Source organism: Chrysochloris asiatica, unplaced genomic scaffold (assembly GCF_000296735.1).
Source record: "Chrysochloris asiatica unplaced genomic scaffold, ChrAsi1.0 scaffold00141, whole genome shotgun sequence".
NCBI lineage: Eukaryota > Metazoa > Chordata > Mammalia > Afrosoricida > Chrysochloridae > Chrysochloris > Chrysochloris asiatica.
Window position 1 is genome coordinate 757430 of NW_006408659.1, and position 18219 is coordinate 775648.

General features: G+C 39.4%; 1 protein-coding gene across 2 annotated transcripts in view; it reads right to left on the bottom strand.

The window, feature by feature from the left end:
* The window catches only part of SNAP25 (synaptosomal-associated protein, 25kDa), a 41788-nt gene that overhangs the window by 10781 nt on the left and 12788 nt on the right, over positions 1-18219 (bottom strand). The window contains exons 3-5 of one of the 2 annotated variants that reach the window (XM_006870393.1): positions 14376-14424; positions 5097-5214; positions 660-785 (exon numbers count right to left, since the gene is read on the bottom strand). In XM_006870393.1, coding sequence (XP_006870455.1) covers positions 660-785; positions 5097-5214; positions 14376-14424 — 293 coding nt within the window. Of the gene's footprint in view, positions 1-659; positions 786-4811; positions 4930-5096; positions 5215-14375; positions 14425-18219 lie in introns of both variants that reach the window. The other variant, XM_006870392.1, reaches the window with a different exon arrangement.

Here is an 18219-nt window from a genome sequence, read left to right on the forward strand (position 1 = left end):
ATGTGCTAACAGTTTCTCCCTATTGTTGGTCACTGGTCTGGCATGGCAGTAGGATAAGCACTTGACTGCAAGGTTGGTTTGAACCACAAGACTGGTGGTTCAAACTCAGAAACCCTAGACAGGGTCATTTTGAGTCACAGTTCTGGAGGCCATTTAACAACAGCAAAGTATTTAACCATTCTTTGTTATTAACTCAGTCCACACCTCTGTAAAAGTCTCTTTAATGTGTTCCATCAATTGAGATACTTGCTTCCTGCTTGATTGAGCCTGCGTGACCATGTGACTTGCTCTGTCCAATGAAGCATCAGCAAATATATGTCATATGTGGTAAGTAGTTGTGTATTGGGGGGCCTGTCCCCTTGGAATGCTGCCACGACCACTTAAGAAACCTGCATTATCTTGCTGGAGAGGCCATGTGGAAAATGGCCCCTGGAAGATAGGCCCAACCAACCACCAGACATCCTAGTAAAGCCATCTTCAATGATCCTACCCCAGTTACATGTAGCCCTGTCAATGAACCAGAAGAGGCTAGATCAAGAACTGCTCAGTCAACATATAGATCCATAAGTAATAACATAATTGCTTTAAGCCACTCCGTTTTGGGGTGGTTTTCACTAACCAATAGATAGCTCCAACAGTGCAGACCACATGAGGCTCACCTGCGGATGAAGCCGCCACTGATGGCCATCTGCTCCCGTTCATCCACCACACGAGCAGGCTGGCTGGCTACCACTCCATCCTGATTATTACCCCAGGCTTTTTTGTAAGCATCGCTTGACTTAAGCCTATGCAAAAAAGAGGGTGAGTGACAAAGCACGGGGCAGAGCAAAAAGCTCATAATTGTTACCTTTTGGAGCCAAGAACCGAACCAAGCGGATGAGTTTTAATTTGGGGCATTAGAAAATACCGATATATCATAAACTGGACCCAAACGGTTGGCCACCACCATTCCTCAGGTACTCAGCATTTCATTGTCAATTCAGTCAGTTGAAATGGTCAGGACTGCAACATTTGCCCACGGGTTGTTCTTGTTGTTGTTTGTGCTTTAAGACAAAGATTAAGCTAGCAGGAGGACATTGAGTTCTATTTCAGGGACATGGTTCTATTTTGAGACACAAAACACACAGGAAAACATACTGGCAGACACACACAAAACAAGACTGCCAAGTAGAGTGTGTTCATCACAACACAGCAACACATTGTTATCAAGGAAAAACATACTCGAACAAGTTGTTACATGCAAAGATTGCCTGTTTAAATTTATTTTCTAGTGTATGCATGAAACTAACATTTCCAACTCTGCATGAAGGACATAAAGGATTGGTGGTTGGCCAAGGGTGATGGTCTTTGAGTTGCATCTAGAGAAATTTGAATTAGATAATATATCGGTACTTCCAGACAGTCACTATACATCCAGAGTTGATGTACAAACCTTTGTCCACAGAGACAAAAAGTAAAAGAGGCGTAGTGAAATGAATGCAGGAAAATAGAAGAGAGAACAAGCCATCTAGCATCAGAAAGGGAAACCCCTCTACGTCTTCTTCATGCACCAGCTACAGGCATGAGGAGAAAGTGAAGCATTCTCATTTAAGCCAGACTACTCCGGAAGTTGATCATTCTCAAAAGGCACTAGCAGGACAGTAATAGCCTTCATGAGGATTTGAAACGCAGGTTAAATGGCTTCTTTGTGGAGCAGTGGGGCAGAGTGGGAAGTGCTTACAACCTCCTAATTAAAACTAATCTGGGATTGTGGTGGGAGTGGTTTGGAATTGGTGTGGTCTCCATGCCATATTTCACTGAGCTGCCTTGGAGAGAAACTTAAAATCCAGGCATACCTGTTGTGCCCAATAGAAACATGTGCAGCATATTTTGGTGGGTGTGTTGTCATTTAAAGCAATCAAAGATGTTTGTAGGTTCTTTGCATAGTAGAAACCACAAGCTTTTCAGTCCAAAAGCAGCAGAACTTCCTTTGGTCCCATTTCATGTGTTTTTTATTAAAAGACACCAGAATTTGACTTTTTTTTTCTTCTCCCACTAAAGGTCTACCGCAATATATTAAAATTCACTCTAGTACTTGCAGATTGGGGGACCAAGCAAAAAAAACCTGGAGACAGTTTGGAAAATTGCACAAATTGAATTTCAGCAACTCCCATGATCTAATGTACAAGGGGGCTTCAAGAAGTTCTTGGAAAAATGGAATTAAAAGATAATGATATTTTTTTCACAAACTTTTTGAAAGTACCTTGTACCGAGACTTTACTGTGCTAAAGGGTCAGGGGCCCACTCAGTGGGACAGGATCTAAAAACTCCTTTAATGGAGTTTAAAGTCTGGCTTTGTGTTTTCCAACTCTCCATCTCCTCCCTCTTCAGATTAAAAGAAATCATGTGGACTTCTGATGTTTTCTGCTATGTAAAATGTCTTGGATACCATCTTTGGCAATTCGAGGGGATAGGAAAGTATGCGTTTCTAAAGAAGGCAAATCACTGCACCCACAATGCTGCACATAGACTCACAGAACTGCCGTACATCTACCATAGTCCTTTGAAACATGCCGAGACAGGGCAAAGCCCTCAGAGAGTCCAGGGCACCACCAGCCACTGCATTGTGACACATGGTTTTTAAAGCATTATTTACACATGATAGGGAACAATTCAGTCAAGCTTTGAAGCTCAGTTAGGGTCTCTTGTGTATTAAGGAATTAGTGTCAACTAATATGTGGAATTTATAGGGGCCATCATTTCATAAAAAACACGGGAATCTGTCCCAAGGGGCCCTGCTTCCATCCTTTCTCCAAACACAGTTGATGAATGAAGGTAAATATATACGTCGGAACTCATCATAAAATGGGTGAATATCCTACCTGGGGCAAGCTGAAATACAGTGAAACTTGATCAACTGGAATGCTTGAGCAATGGGTCATTTTGGTGAATTTTATTACTTTCTTAATTGGCAGTGGGTCCTGGAGGAAAACTTTGTTTCAACAGTGATTGCTGAATATCTTTGTTAGACTCTTGGGCTATTTTCCTGCCTTAGGATCCTTGGGTAGTAAACATAACTGAGTCTTTTTTGGGTTATGGTTTCTCTTGGCATGTCTGAAGATCAACTTTGTGTTTGCCCTTGTTGTAACTTGTAGGAAGGTAGGGACTGAGTGACAGAATAGGAGCTCTTGTAGTGGAGTGGTTACAAGTCAGGCTGCTAACCTCAAGATCACTAGTTCAAAACTACTAGCCATTCTGCAGGAGAAAGATGAGATTTTCTGCTCCTGTAAAGATTTACAGCCTCAGAAACCCTATACAGGGTCATTATGAGTCGGAACAGAGTCCATGGCACATAACCACCAGCACCACCACCAGAGAGCCATGGAAGAAAAAAGCCATTTTAAATCCCTGATGCTGTTAGGTGCCATTGAGTCGGTACTGACTCATAGCGACCTTATGCACAGCAGAACGAAACACTGCCCGATCCTGGGCCAACCTCACTACTGTGGCCACACTTGAGTCCTTTGATGTTGCCACTTGGCCAATCCATCTGGTTGGGGGTCTTTCTTTTTTTCTCTGACCCTCCGTCTTACCAAACATGACATTTTACTAAAAGTGCAATGGAGTGTAAGTATAGATACAGTTGAGGGTTCCAGTTAACTAAATTCCAGTTGATCAAGGTTTACTGTAAATCATTCTTTTTTCCTTTAGAAAAAGAAAAGGCTATTTATTTGTAAATTGAGCCCCTCCCCCTCCTAAACAGGAAGTGGGATATTTTAAAGCAGCCTCAAAGTTTAAAGGATGCGAATGATCATATAATCAGCTAGAAATTACATCAATTTCTATTCTAAAAGCTGGGATCAGGGAAGCTTTGGGAAAAAGGCTTCTTTTGAAAGGGGGAAGTAGGAAGGGTGAGGGAGATCAGGTAATGGGTTTAATTTTCCAAATGCATGTTGGACAATCTGCTCATGCATTTTTTTTTCTTTTCTTTTTCACTGCTAGTCAAATGAAACTACCTTCCAGAATCCCCAGTTTCAGGTTCCTCCTGTTACAAACCTTTATAACCACATGTCACATTTTCTGCTACATTCCAAAAAAAAGCGTTGCAGAACCTTGAGAACAGTTGAATGTTTTGTGATGTTGTACATGCAAACTCTACACATTTCAACATTTCGGCCAGTGTACAGGTAGATCTTCCAAAGGGAACAATTTGAGAGGAACAGGTTCAATTTGAGTAAAACCTGAGCACTTCTTGCTGAAGGGTTCCTTGCCCCCTGGGATGGGACAGCTACAGGCGGCATCTACAGGCTAGTCACTGACAAGATCCTTCAACTGGTTGGCAACAGAAAGGGAGAATCTGTCATACTCTCTCCACATCTAGAAATGCTTGCTTGGGCCAAATTATCGGATTCTTTTACTTTTGAGAATGAAAACCCTGATATATGTGTTTCTCTTCTTCTAAATGTACTTCCAGTCTTTTCTAAATCTGCAGTTTTGGCTCTTGGGATTGGAGATAATGAATTTCCCTGGATGCCTCAATCTTGAGGCTGGGATCTGCCTCAGGTACACTTTCTGGAAAATGTTGAAACGTTTGTCAAGAAAAATTGCTGACAGTGAAGCTTTCACTGTAGTATGCCTGATTTTTAATGCATCAACAGTAACTCCCACTAATATCATCTATGCTATGAAATGAATGCATTGGAGACGGTATTGATCTGTTGTGCATGCCACATGCTCATCCTGCCTATGTGCCCCACAGGAATGAGCTGGTCAAGGCTTGGAGATGGGGCCTTGGAGGAAACCAAAGCTTCAGGCAGGCAGGCAGCACCTACTTGTTACAGGGACACACACAAAGCCCGCAGAATTTTCCTAGGTCCGTCAAATTCTTTTCTGCTTCTTTCATGTCCTTATTGATTTGGTCCATCCCTTCCTCAATGCGTTCCAGTTGTTCTGATTAAACACAAGTATTTAATCCCCACAGAATGAAGCAGATGAAAAAAGGACAAAGAAAAAAAAGACAAAACTTCAGACATTCACTTTGACATTAAAGAAGAAAAAAAAAGAAAGAAAGAAAGAAAACTGGACGCCACAGATTAGAGCTGGTACCCAGTACCTACTTGTTACAAGGACATATGAAAAGGCCACAGCATTTCCCTAAATCTTTTAAATTTTTCTCGGCCTCCTTCATGTCTTGGTTGATATGGTTCATGCCTTCTTCGACACGATCGAGTTGTTCTGGTTAGGACAAAGGGATGACAGTGTGGAATGAATTTTTTGGGGGTTTCCAACAGAACATGAGCAATGACTAGGTGAAATGGAATTTGGAAGAGAAAGAGAGATATTACAATGCATTGTCCAAGAGGATGCATTGCTGTAGACTGCTGCCATTGCCCTACACTGGCATGGGTGGAAGGAAATGAACAAAAATAATGCTCAAAATAGTTTGTAATTCAAACATGATGGGATGGGGTAGGTAGGCCTGCTTGATTTTGAAGTCCAGGAAAATAGCACAGCATATTCACTTACTCAGACACCAGTGAAACTCAGGAGAAAGAAAAACAGGGTGTTAGTTTATGTTTGAGGTTTAGATTCAATGTCACGAGAATAAGTTATCTGCTTCAATTTTAAATGAGCTCAGTCTTTTGGTTGTAAGCATCCTCAACCAGATAAGGGTAGACAACAGAATCCGTTTTCCTCTTTAGGGAAAGCAACAGCAGAAATAGCGGCAAAGGGATCTCTTTTCTTTCCCTAGTAGTGGCTGTCTAGCCAAAGGTAGTTCATGGTCGTTTCTTGGTTGAGAATGCTTAATTCATAGAAGCCATATATAAAGCATTGTTAGCAGAACAATGTTATAAACACCGGAACATTTTAATTCCATTTTCATCCTGTGACTTACTTGCTATCAGAACTTTGGAAGTCATGTCATTTGTATGCCCACTGATTTCCCAGCATGATAGGATTAGCATTGGACCACAAAGTCAGTAGTTCAAACTCACGTTCCTTGAAATCCCCATACAGGGTCACTATGAGTAGGAAATGACTTGATGGCACTAACAACAACGTATAATGGGACAAGGCACCCTGGTGGTTCTGTGGGTTAAGTGTTGGGCTGCTAACCTCAACGTCAGCAATTCAAACCCCCCACTTGCTCCTTGGGAAAGAGAAGAGGTTGTCTGCTTCTGTAAAGATTTACAGTCTCAGAAACCCTAATGAGCAATTCTACTCTGTCCTTAAGGGCTGCTATAAGTCTGAATTATCTTGCCAGCAGTGGGTGTCATTTGGTGATGTTTATGAAGGGGAGATGCTAGATACCAATCCCAGATGTGGAGCTGGGAGAAAGAATGCACAGATTTCTTTCGAGGAGGGGGAATGGATTGGAACATAAAACAGTACTGCGTCATCGCTGTCAGCAAGGCTGATCTTAGTATATCTAAGACAGATTGATAGTCATAAAAGTGAATGTATTTCTCAATTGCCCAGGCTGCATACACTAACTCAATTTCTCAGCAAATGGAGGTAACTACAAGTTCATTGAAGGGATTTAAAAAATAGCTTTTAAGACCATTAAAGGAGAGCAGCAGTGGGGATGTCTTGGACATCTAATTACAAAACCCAATTACATTTCTATTCCTCATTTTATCTATATTTTCAGACATGCATGCTTAGGCCTCTGGGAATAAAGGCATGGTTTGAATAAAATTAATAAGTCTCCAGTCTAAGGGCAAAAATAATCATTTAAAAACAAATTTAACTTTAAATTGTGTAGTGGAAACTGTCATTATGAAAAACTAAGATGGGCTTACCTATTGGGTCCTCCTTTGTGAGGCTAAAGAACAGAATTTAGCTTTGTAGGAATCTGCTATCTCTGCTTGTACTTTTGAAATGACCAACGGGGGTTGGGTGGGGGGTGGGGGGACTCAAAGCATTTATCCAGTCTTGTGTAACTGGAAAAATATTGCTGGCAAACTTCTGATGAGGAAATACAAACCCAGCTATGTCATAAAAGGTATCAAAACCCAAACAAAAAATTAGGCGTTCTTTCCATTTCAGAAGGTGTTTCTACTTTTTGAAAGGCTGCACTCCAGTATGCTTTAAAGAAAACAGTAAATTAGTTTGTAGATCAAATTGACTAATTGAGTGAGAAGCTTAGTGGAGGAAAAAGGAATTCAACATCATCAAATGAAGAACCATTATAGGCACAGCAGGGATTGTTTTGGTCCCTGAACTATGGCTGTCCCATGTACAAAGGAATGAAACACTGTTGGTCCTATACCATCCCCACAATGGGCTGCAGATCAGACCATCATGATCCAGATGGTTTTCATTGGCTGAATTTTTAGAAGTAGGTTTCTAGGCTTGTTTACTTAGTCTACCTTCATCTGGAAGGCATGTTTAGCACCATGACTACCCTCGAGCCTCCAATGATAGACAGATGATGGCTGCATGTGCGCTGCATTGGCTGGGGATAAAACCACCAATGGAGAGGTTGCAAATCCCTATCTAGTAATTGTTAATGGCTTCCTGGAGTGCTGTGATGGACTGGAGGTGGGTCTGGGCTCAAACCTCAACCATACAGCTGAAATAAGCATTATGGATTATGATACACAGATGCAGATTTAGGTATATGTCCTTCCAAAGGAGTTTCTCTTGAATCATGAAGCAAGTTAATGCTGTTGTTGTTGTTAAGAGCTGTCCAGTCAGTTTTGACTCTTAGTGACCCTGTATAGGATTTCTGAGGAGTGGCTGGTGAGTTCAAACCATGGACCTTGTAGTTCAAACTGATCTTGTGGTCTAGTGCTTATCCTATAGTGCCACACTACTGCAGCCAAAATATTAACTCTCTGACATTTCAGAAGCCTCATCTACTGTGCTTCTAGGGATTACGAGGTAACATGTATATGTAAATTGGTCCACTAGTATCAGAACTTGAACTAGAGAATTCAAACTAAAAGATAAAAAGAAACACAGATACCCAAATCCAAAAATTTTTAGCGCAGTGTTTTATCATGGGCTGCCTGCCAGCTTATTTGACAAGCATCAGAGTTAAAAGAGGAAATTCTGATGCCATTTCAAAAATGTTGATTCAGAAAATGATTTTATACCTACCAACTTCAGTTGAATGGATCTTTATACACAATTATAAGCGAAAACCTTAATTTTTAAAATAGTCTTGTAACAATCTTGTCACAGATACACTAAAAACTGTTAATGATTTTTACAGTACATTGAGTTAGATTTGTGGATATGCTTGATATGTTGGGACATCTGTGAAGAGATTCCTAAGGAAATGCTTGAAAGCAACCAGTGTCCTCATTCTAGTTGGAGTGGACAACAACATCGCTGAGGGGACAGCTCCTTACCTCCCTAAATTTGTTTTCTGGTTATTTTCTGTTTATTCTCCGAGAAAGGCAGAGTAATAATATTTTGGGTTAGGAGGATTGGGAGGGACCTCCCCATCTTGAATCAAAGGCTGGAACTTTCTGTTGTCATAATGCTTGGGTGATTGGTTATTTGTGATTGATCTACTAATGACAGGCTACTCAGGGATCTAAGTTTCGACATCTCTTCTACCATTATTACCTACATAAGGCAACATGGGTCCTTAGAATCCTCTACCTGGCTCAAAAAAAGAAAACAACTGTAGAAAAATGATAAGGTAGATACAAGGCTACTGACTCCATGCTCAAGCTTTCATGAGCATATAGAATTATAAGATGTGAGCTATGTGATTTTTATTTTCCTTAGATTAAGGAAAGTATAGAAATTTATTTAAACAGACACATATGGCTACCATACTGGACAGTGCATTGCTAGTATATATTGGTGAGTGGACTTCAGTAAGAGGCATGCTTTCTCCCATGCTGCCTTGTAGTGTCAAATGCCTTTTAAGAAAGTCAACTGGCTTTCTTGATGGGATTTACTTTGCCTTTGCTCTGCTTGGCAGGGGTTAAAGATCTCAGTGCTTAGTTTAGAGTTAGTCCCAGGGGATTTCCCCAAAAGCCACATCTTCAGCATCAAAGTAAATATATAGTTCGGTAGAAAGCATCAAAAGAAACAAGGGATACAGAGGTGAAAAGTTAAATCATCCCACATTAGTGCTGAAGTTGTTTCATGGGGATTTATCTTGGAGACAAGTTGTTAAAGGGAATAAAAGTTCCAGTGTTCAGTATATTTCCAGTCCATGTGTCATGCTGAGTGTTCCTGGGTGTTTCCTGATACCTGGATATAAAACAAGAATCTCACAAGGAATTTCCAAGTGCAAATTGTTTAGCCACACCAACTGGAGTGGTCTGACCTGACCCAGTAGTGGTTGGACTGATTTTTAGGAGGATAGTTGAGACTCTGTGCAGCTGTTGGGTAGAAATAATAATACCTTTAGTGCTTGGTCATACAAAAAATGAGCAGAATATAACTGAAAAGAAAATTTGAAGCAGTTGCTGATCTAGACAACTGAACATGACATAATTAGATTGAAAATGCATTTACAATGGCTTAACAAAATAGTTGTTGACTTATGCTCACTTGTCACTTTAAAATGTCCTTGCAGTGGTTATGAATCAGGCTGCAAACCTTAAGGTCAGCAGTTTGAAACTACCAGCTGTTCCACAGGAGAAAGATGAGGCTTTCTCCTCCCGTAAAGATTTACCACCTCGGAAACCCTGTACAGGGTCGTTATGGGTTGGAATCGACTCAACAGCACTTAACAACAACAACAATCTCATACTATAGGAGCTCTGGTAGCATAGTGGTTATGAGTCGGGCTGCTAATCTCAAGCACAGTAGTTTGAAATTACCAGCTGTTCCATGGGACAAAGATGAGGCGTTCTGCTCCCATAAAGATTTACAGCCTCAGAAACCCTATACAGGGTCGCTATGAGTTGGAACTGACTCCATGGCACATAATCACTACCACCATCAATCTCATACTATAGTATAATGAAATGCATATTAATTAAGACCAGATAGAAAGCATCCACTTTTGGACGTTTTACAGTTGCACATTTCTCACTGGTATCAATCTATTCACCATTTATCTGGTAAAGCACAGGCTATCTTAGGAAATATGTTTAAGTAAGGAATTTAGCATTTAATGTGGTGATTCCACAGTGGAAATATTTCAGCTGAGAGCATTAACTATCAAATAGGGAAGTCTGGCAAACAGGCATTGTTTTTTAGAGAATAATAGATGCTCTTGAACATCATTTGTACATAAGAATAATTTATTTTTGTATTTGTATGTGGATTTAACCAAATTATATCTTTAAAAAAAAGTAACAGTACAATTAAATATTAAGCTCAAGTGAACATGCTATTCATTTTTTCTTTCTGATTCCAGGTTTGTATATATTATCTTTCATGTCTTTATGTCAATATTTACCTTTAGAGGGAAATGGGGTCTGATTCTGATTTTTTCCCAAACCTGACTCACATGCAAATTATTAACTGAAATGTTAATAAGGTAAAACTGTTAATTAGTTCAGTGGATATGTGCCAATTTTGCTCTGGATATGAAATTCCACTTTTCTATATTGTTACTACTGTTGTTATGTGTCGTCGAGTCAGTTCTGACTCATAGCGACCCTGTATAGGGTTTCCAGAGAGTGGCTGGTGAATTTGAACCACCGACCTTGTGGTTCAAACTGACCTTATTGTCAAGTGCTTATCTTATAGTGCTACACCAGAACTCCATGTCTGTATTGGCACTTGCTATTACAATAAAACAAAGAATTTAAAAAGCATTGACTTGATGCAGCTTTTGCTTCAAAATATGGGAGACTCTTACACGGACCAAGCTCAGATTTCTAGCGTATTCACTTTGGGAATTCTGTAGGCTGCTACAACAATTCTAACTCCTTTAAAACACAATCCTACTAAACTGTTTTTGCCACTATCAATTTTGGCAAATTCTATTTAAAAACAGGGAGGAAAGGGTTGGCATTGATGCCCAATTGTTTTGCTATGCTTTTAAAATCTTTATTATGGTGAAACCCCTATACCAAACATTTGGCACCCCATCTGTTTTTATGTGTACAATTCAGTGACACTAATTAGATTCTTGTATAACCATCACCACTATGTATTTCTAAATGTTTTTATTACCCTTAAGCAAAACTTAGTGCCCTTGAAACTATATCTCTCCACTTCTCCCTTCCACTTGCTCCTGGCAACCATTAATACATTTTGATCTCTATGTTTTTGCCTATTCTGAATATTTCATATAAGTGAGATCATAGATATTTGTCCTTTGTGTCTGATGAATTTCACTCAGCATAAAGGCTTTAAGCTTCATCCATGTTATAGCATGTATCTGAATTTCATTTCTTTTTATGGCTGAATAAGATCCCATTATTTACAATAGTAGAGTCCCTGGGTGATATAAAGTTTAATGCACTCAGCTGCTACCGAAAAGCTGGTGGTTTGAGATCATTTATAGATAGATGCCTTGGAAGAAATGCCTGGTCATGTACTTCTAAAAAATCAACTCTATGGAGCATAGTTCTACTCTAATACATATGGGTTGGTATGAGTTGGAATTGAATTGATGTCGATTAGTTATTAGGTTATTCACAATAGCCAAATGGTAAAAACAATCCAATGGTGCATCAACAGATGAGTGGATAAATACAATGGGATATAGCCATACTAATGTTTTTAAAAAAACTTTTATTTTGATTTTTAAATTTTTTTGGCTGATTTGTTATTGTTAATGTCATCAAGTCAATTCCGACTCATAGCAACCCTGTATCGGTTTTCCAAGGAGGGGCTGGTGGGCTTGATCCTCTGACCTTGTGGTTCATACTGACCTATGGTCCAGTGCTTAGTGAGTACTTATTGAAAAGGTTTAACAATTAAAAAAAAAAAAAAAAGTCAAAGTCCTTGGAGGACTGTCATGGAGGAGTGCCCCTCAGCTCTCCTTTCATCAGGAGCATCGAAGCCAAGGTGCCCAGCAGGCCAGCAGCTGCACCTTTGGGATCCTCTGAATTGTTTATATCAGAGGCCACACTCCCCCAGGAGTACTAGAGCTGTGGCATTGCTGCCCCACATGGGGTTCCTCTAATGGGCAGGCTTTGTTCTGGGGTTTTCCATGGCTAAGTCCATACTTCCTCAGACTGCATTGTAGTCTGTGACTTGTCTGACCCAATCTTTCTGTGCCTCTCTTTGCACAGGTGTCCTACCTGCATCATAAGTGAAGGTGCTCCCTGTCTACTCATAAGCACCCTCCCCTTGATCCATTAATGATGTTTCCCCCAATAAACCTCTTGCATTTTTAATTCCTTCTTAGTATTTGCTTCCCAGCAGACTTGAATTGATAAACCTCCCTTCAGTCCTTCCCTGCCCACACTCCAACTCCTCAGAAGTCAGTAAATGTTTACTTCCTTTATTGTAATAGTAGCAGAATATAGGACCTGAATTATGATGGAGTTCTGGTCCAACCACTTCAGTGTAACTTGATTCTGACAAAAGTCAAATATTACATTCATTATTTATTTACCTATCTTTAGTTTTTAATTACTATTGCTTGGTTATCAGTTATTTTTATAAATCCAATTTTGTTTGCCTTTGGAGGTTGGCATTTATATGATAACATTAGAAAATTATAGGCTGCAACAATGTATGCATTGCATATTAATAATGATAAGATGTACAAAAATAAACCAGATAAATGGATGGTGGTAAATCCGGTTCTTCATCATAATTCAAATATATCATAACTCGAAGACTATCTGTATTCCTTTTATGGTCATACCATAATTAACTTGTTTGTTTCTTCACTAACACACATTTAGATTATTTCCCATTATTCACTATTACAGGTAAGGCATGTACACTGTTCTTTGTGCAATTGTAAATGCATGTCTGCAGTATAAAATTCTAGACCTGGAATATTTTGGTCAAAGATGCATATACTTCAAAAGTTGAAATACTGTCAAATTGTTCTTCAAAACATTTGTATCAGTGTGTACTACCTAACTGTAAGAAGCCATGGTGGTGAAGCAGCATAAGCACTGGACTGCTAATTGCAAGGTTTAAAGTTCAAACCCAGCAGCTGCTCCTTAGGAGAAAGATAAGGCTTTCTGCTTCCATAAAGATTTACAGCCTTGGAGACCCTATCCAGAGTCACTAGGAGTCAGAATCCACTCTATGACAGCAGGTATAATAGTCTTTGGTAGAATGACAGTTCCTGTTTGCCCACATAGTTACCAGCACTGGTTATAATTAGTTTTTAAATTTTTCTACCAGTTTGATATCTAAAGAGTGATATCTCATTACTGTTTTATACTTTCTTAGACTTCGAGTGAGGTAAAAACACAATTTAATGTATTTATAAACCGATTATTTTAATCCCATGACCATATTTATTTGGGGCTGTTATCCTTTGCCTTGATGATATGTAATAGCTCTCTCAATTTCAGGGTAACATGCCTAATGTTTGTATTTACATGATAATCACTTCTCCCAGTTAGAGGTCTAGGTTTGGACTTGTTTATGGTGTTCCAGGTTATAAATTTGTTTTACACTTTTATCTTTTACATGAAAATCTCTCACAATTCTGGAGTTTTCCACATTTTTACCAAAAAAAAAAGAAGAGAGAGAAACATTTATCCAAAACCTATTATTAGAATAAGAAATTAGAATGGAATTGGGGAAAAAAATTGTGGCTATAATGAATAAAACATTGCCATAAGATTAGTTATGTTGAGACAACATAAAAATTATGGTAATACCCTTCTAAAGTTCTACTTTATGGCATGGAGATGCCATGCAGAAGTCCTGGCCCTTGAATTTTCATTTCTTCTAACTGCATAATAATCATGATAATAAGCTATATTTTTGGCAATCATAATTCAATCAGTTTAATTTTCCATTTTCCAAATGATTTCTCTGTGTTCATATCCTGCTTAAAATGACTTCCAATTATTTAAGGGATGTTCATAATCAATTGGAATTCTAATTGCCAGATAATTAACACCGTTGAAAGAAGTGGACATCATGACATATTACTCTCCTATATTTTTTCTGGAAATTATTTGAAGGCGACTACATTTCTGGAAAATATTAGGGCCAAGGAGAATAAGATAATTCTCACACCGCTCAAGATACTATAATTTTCAAGTGACAAATGGTTGTTGCCTTCAAAATTCTGTTACCCCAACATATGTAACAGGGTTAGTAGTACCTTTCATTCAATCATGGAAAAGGCCTCAATCTTGCCAAACATTTACCAATCTTTTCAACAGAGGAAGGAAAAAATGCAAGATAAAATTTCTAGAACACTAACAGTAACATACATGTGTAATATATGTCTAAATGACCATCTGCATTTGCAAAAATAACCCCCAAAAATACACTTTATTCAAAAAGGAATTGTTCTTACTGAAGAAATCCGAACTTACCTCCTTGTTCATCCAACATAACCAAAGTCCTGATACCAGCATCTTTACTCTACATTCCAATAATGGTAGCAAAGTTGAAAAGGAGTTAGAGAGAGAAAAGAGAAAGAGATGTCAGTAAAAAGGATAATTTTCCTTAGAAATGGAAAATGAAGAAGGACCAAAGGGAAGAAATATGGCGAGAGCCATTAAGGAGGTACACTTGCTCAATCGGTCACTCTTATAGGTGGGTGGAAGTAGAGGACGATGTAGTACAATCTCCATGTGGTAGAGCTAGAGACAAGGCTTGACTGGGAACTTTGAAACACATACTTAATATTGTACTCTGAATTACATTTGGAAAATAAAAATCCCCACAGTGTTCCTAATATAAACCCCAGAAAGCAAATGTTTCAAAATCTTCTAGGAGAAATCATCGCCTCTAGCATGACAAATCAGAAAGTCTCCATCACTGAGTGAAGGAGGGATGCCCCACTGGGAAGACATACTAGATCATTGGGGGAGAGATTTTTAGATTTATCAAAAGAGAGTATGGTTTTCACAAGGCTAAGAAACACAGCTCAAAAGGAATCTCACGCTCCCATTGTCTCTGTACTGAGAAGGTTGATTTAGAAAACAGATGAACGGATGAGAAAGAGAGATTCTTTATGCTGAAATTTAAATTTTTGCATAATAATAGGATGTGAGAACATAATTCCTCCACAAAATATGTTTCAGTTGTTTGGGGCAGGGAAATTCTTTAAGATGCATTTCCTGTTTCATTCCCTATTACCAAACCAATGCCATAGGAAGTAATATGGGGAGGGGAGTGGGGGAGATGGTGAAGGAGCAGTGATTTCTACATTGCTCATACATAAGGATCATCAAATGAATTAAAGAATTCCTAGATTAAGATGAAAGTTAAAGACTTTTCATTTTACAGGGTGCCTGTTAGTTAATAAGTTTAAAATGGAATTGCTTACATGTTGAATTAATTGATTTTTCAAGAAAAGTTCATGAAACGGTGAGCTGCAGAATAAATTCTAATATAAGACATCTTTTACACCCCATTTATATTCCAATGACTTACTTTGAACTAAGAGAGATAGGTCAGTAGAAATTAACAGCACTTTTTTTTTTTTTTAAGAGCAACATTTTAAAGATTCCAATAGTGTTTTTAAAAATGAAAAAAGACACTGAAACTGATTTCTCTGGGCTTTTCTAAACTATCATCTGCAGAAAATATGTGTAATTAACTCCTCTCAACATAAAAGTTTATCTACGGTTGAACACACTTTGAATAGTCCTTAGTTGTAAAGCCAGGATGTGATAGCAGAGGGTGACTTTGGTAGCCATTGGTCAGCCTGGACTCCAGGAGCCAGGCGGCCTGGGCTGCAGTCCTGGTGATTTCATTTCTTACTTGTGGGACCTCAGCCAAGTGTAGTAATTGCTTTGAGCTTCAGTTTTCTCATATGTAATACAGGGACAATAATAGTATATACCTCATTGGGTTGTTATGTGAATTAAATGTGTGTAATGTGCTAGCTACAATGGTAGTATGTGAACTGTAGATAGCATTTTGTGTTTATAAAGTAAATAGATCTCTAAAATGCATTGAGGCAAACTAAAAATAACATCATGAACTGACTACTTACTATAGGAGTCCTGGGGTCCTGGTGAGGCATTGTGGGTTAATGTGCTGGATTGCAAAATAGGTTTGAACCACAAGGGTGGTGGTTCAAGCTCACCAGCCACTTCTTGGAAACCCTATACAGGGTTGGAACAGACTTGATGACACTTAACAACAACAATAGGGGTCCTGGTAGCATAGTGGTTACAAGTCAGGCTGCTTACCTCAGGGTCAGCAGTTCAAAACTACCAGCGTACCATGGGTGAAAGGTGAGTCTTTCTGCTCTTGTAAAGATTTACAGCCTCAGAAACCCTATGCTGGGTCACTATGAGTTGGAATCAACTCCATGGCACATAACCATCACTATAGGAGTCCTGGTGTGGCATTGTAGGATCAGCACTTGACAGTTAACCACAAGGTTGAGAGTTCAAACCCACTAGCTGCTCCTTGGAAACCCTATTTGTTGTTGTTGTCACGTGCTGTGGAGTCAATTCTGACTCACAGTGACCCTGTACAGGGTTTCTGAGGCTGTAAATCTTTACAGGAGCAGAAAGCTTCATCTTTCTCTCACGGAACAGCTGGTAGTTTCAAACTGCTGACCCTGAAGTGAGCATCCCGATTCGTAACCACTATGCTACCAGGGTTCCTTGGAGTAGAATCAGAAGTCGCATTGAATCAGAAGTGATTTGATAGCCTTTAACAGCTAGAAGCTTCTGAGGCCTGGAGTGGTGCGGTCAGATAAGCATTGGATTGGTTGACAGTTCAAACCCACCAGCCGCTCTGGGAAACCCTACACAGGGTCACTAAGAGTCAGAACCAATTCCAGGGCATAGAACAACATAAAAGCTTCTAGACCACTACCTATCAAACCTTAAAGTGCATATGAGTCCCTTGGGATCTTGTTAAAAAGTCAATTCTGATTCAGTAGGATTGGCAGGCAGCCTGAGTTTCTAACAAGCTCCTGGATGCTAAAGCCATAAAAACGTTTTTTTTTCTGTAGCAGGATATAAATAAATGTTCAACAATACTAGCCTATGTTCTAGCAATTTCTGTGCTCTTTTTTTTTTTTTTGCATTTTAGCCATTGTTTATGAATAGGAAATGAGCCCTTGTGGTGCAGTGGGTTTGTTGCTAACTAAAAAAGTGGACAGTTCGAGCCTACCAGCTGCTCTGTGGAAGAAGGCAGTCTGCTTCTGTAAAGATTTACAAAACCAGGAAGCCTATGCGGCATGTCCACTTTGTCCTACAAGGTCACCATGAGAAGGAATCGACTCAAAAGTACTGGGTTTAGTGTTTGGTTTAGGCATATGGCTGTGATGATGCAACTTCTGGTGAGGACAGTGGTATCTCAAAGAGCATTTCTTCTCTGGGGACCCAACTCAAGGCCAAGCAGAGGGTACCTGTTCCATTCTATTGGAGAGAGCTGACTGGGAGTAGGTTAGTGACTTCTTTCTGGCTAGTCCAGCTCTCATCTGGCTGCACTTTTTTGAAATCCTCTATGGATATGCGAGTCCTGAAAGAGTAATTTTATTCTGATATAATTTGGTACTGAATGTTTCAGCATTAGAATAATTACAGAGCCAATTTGAAGGTGTAAGCAAGAGGGTATAGGTGTAAGCAGAAAGTATAGCTCTTGGAAGCAGAATTGCTGGGGTGGGTGCTTAGATCTTTCATCAACAAGAGACCTTGGATGAGGAAGTAACCTGAACTTTGTGACATTTCCTTATAATTAAAATAAGGGTTGTTGTTGTTTTGTGCCACCATGTCAGTTGCAACTCATAGTGTTCCTGAGTAGGGTTTCTGAGGCTTTAAATCTCGATGGAGCAGAAAGCCTCTCTTGTAAAGCTGCTGGTAGCCTTGAACCACAGTCCTTGAGGTTTTTAGTCCAGTGCTTATCATGTGGAGCCACCACACTCCCAAAGTATGGGTTGTTGTTGTTAAGTGCCATCAAGTTGGTTCTCACCCATAGCGACTCTGCATAGGGTTTCTGAGGAGCAGCTGGTGAGCTGGAACTGTTGACCTTGCAGTTCAAATGGCTTTGCAGTCTGGCGCATCAACCCACAGAGCCACAAAGTTAGGGCAGAGATGCCAAAAAAGTGGTGGTAGCGGTGGTGGTGGGGGGTTGGTATGTTGGGTCATTCACTCACTCACTCTCTCACACTCATTCATTCATTATTTTATTTATTAATGAAGTCAACAAACATTCATTGAACTTCTCCTCTGTCCTAGAAAAAAAAAA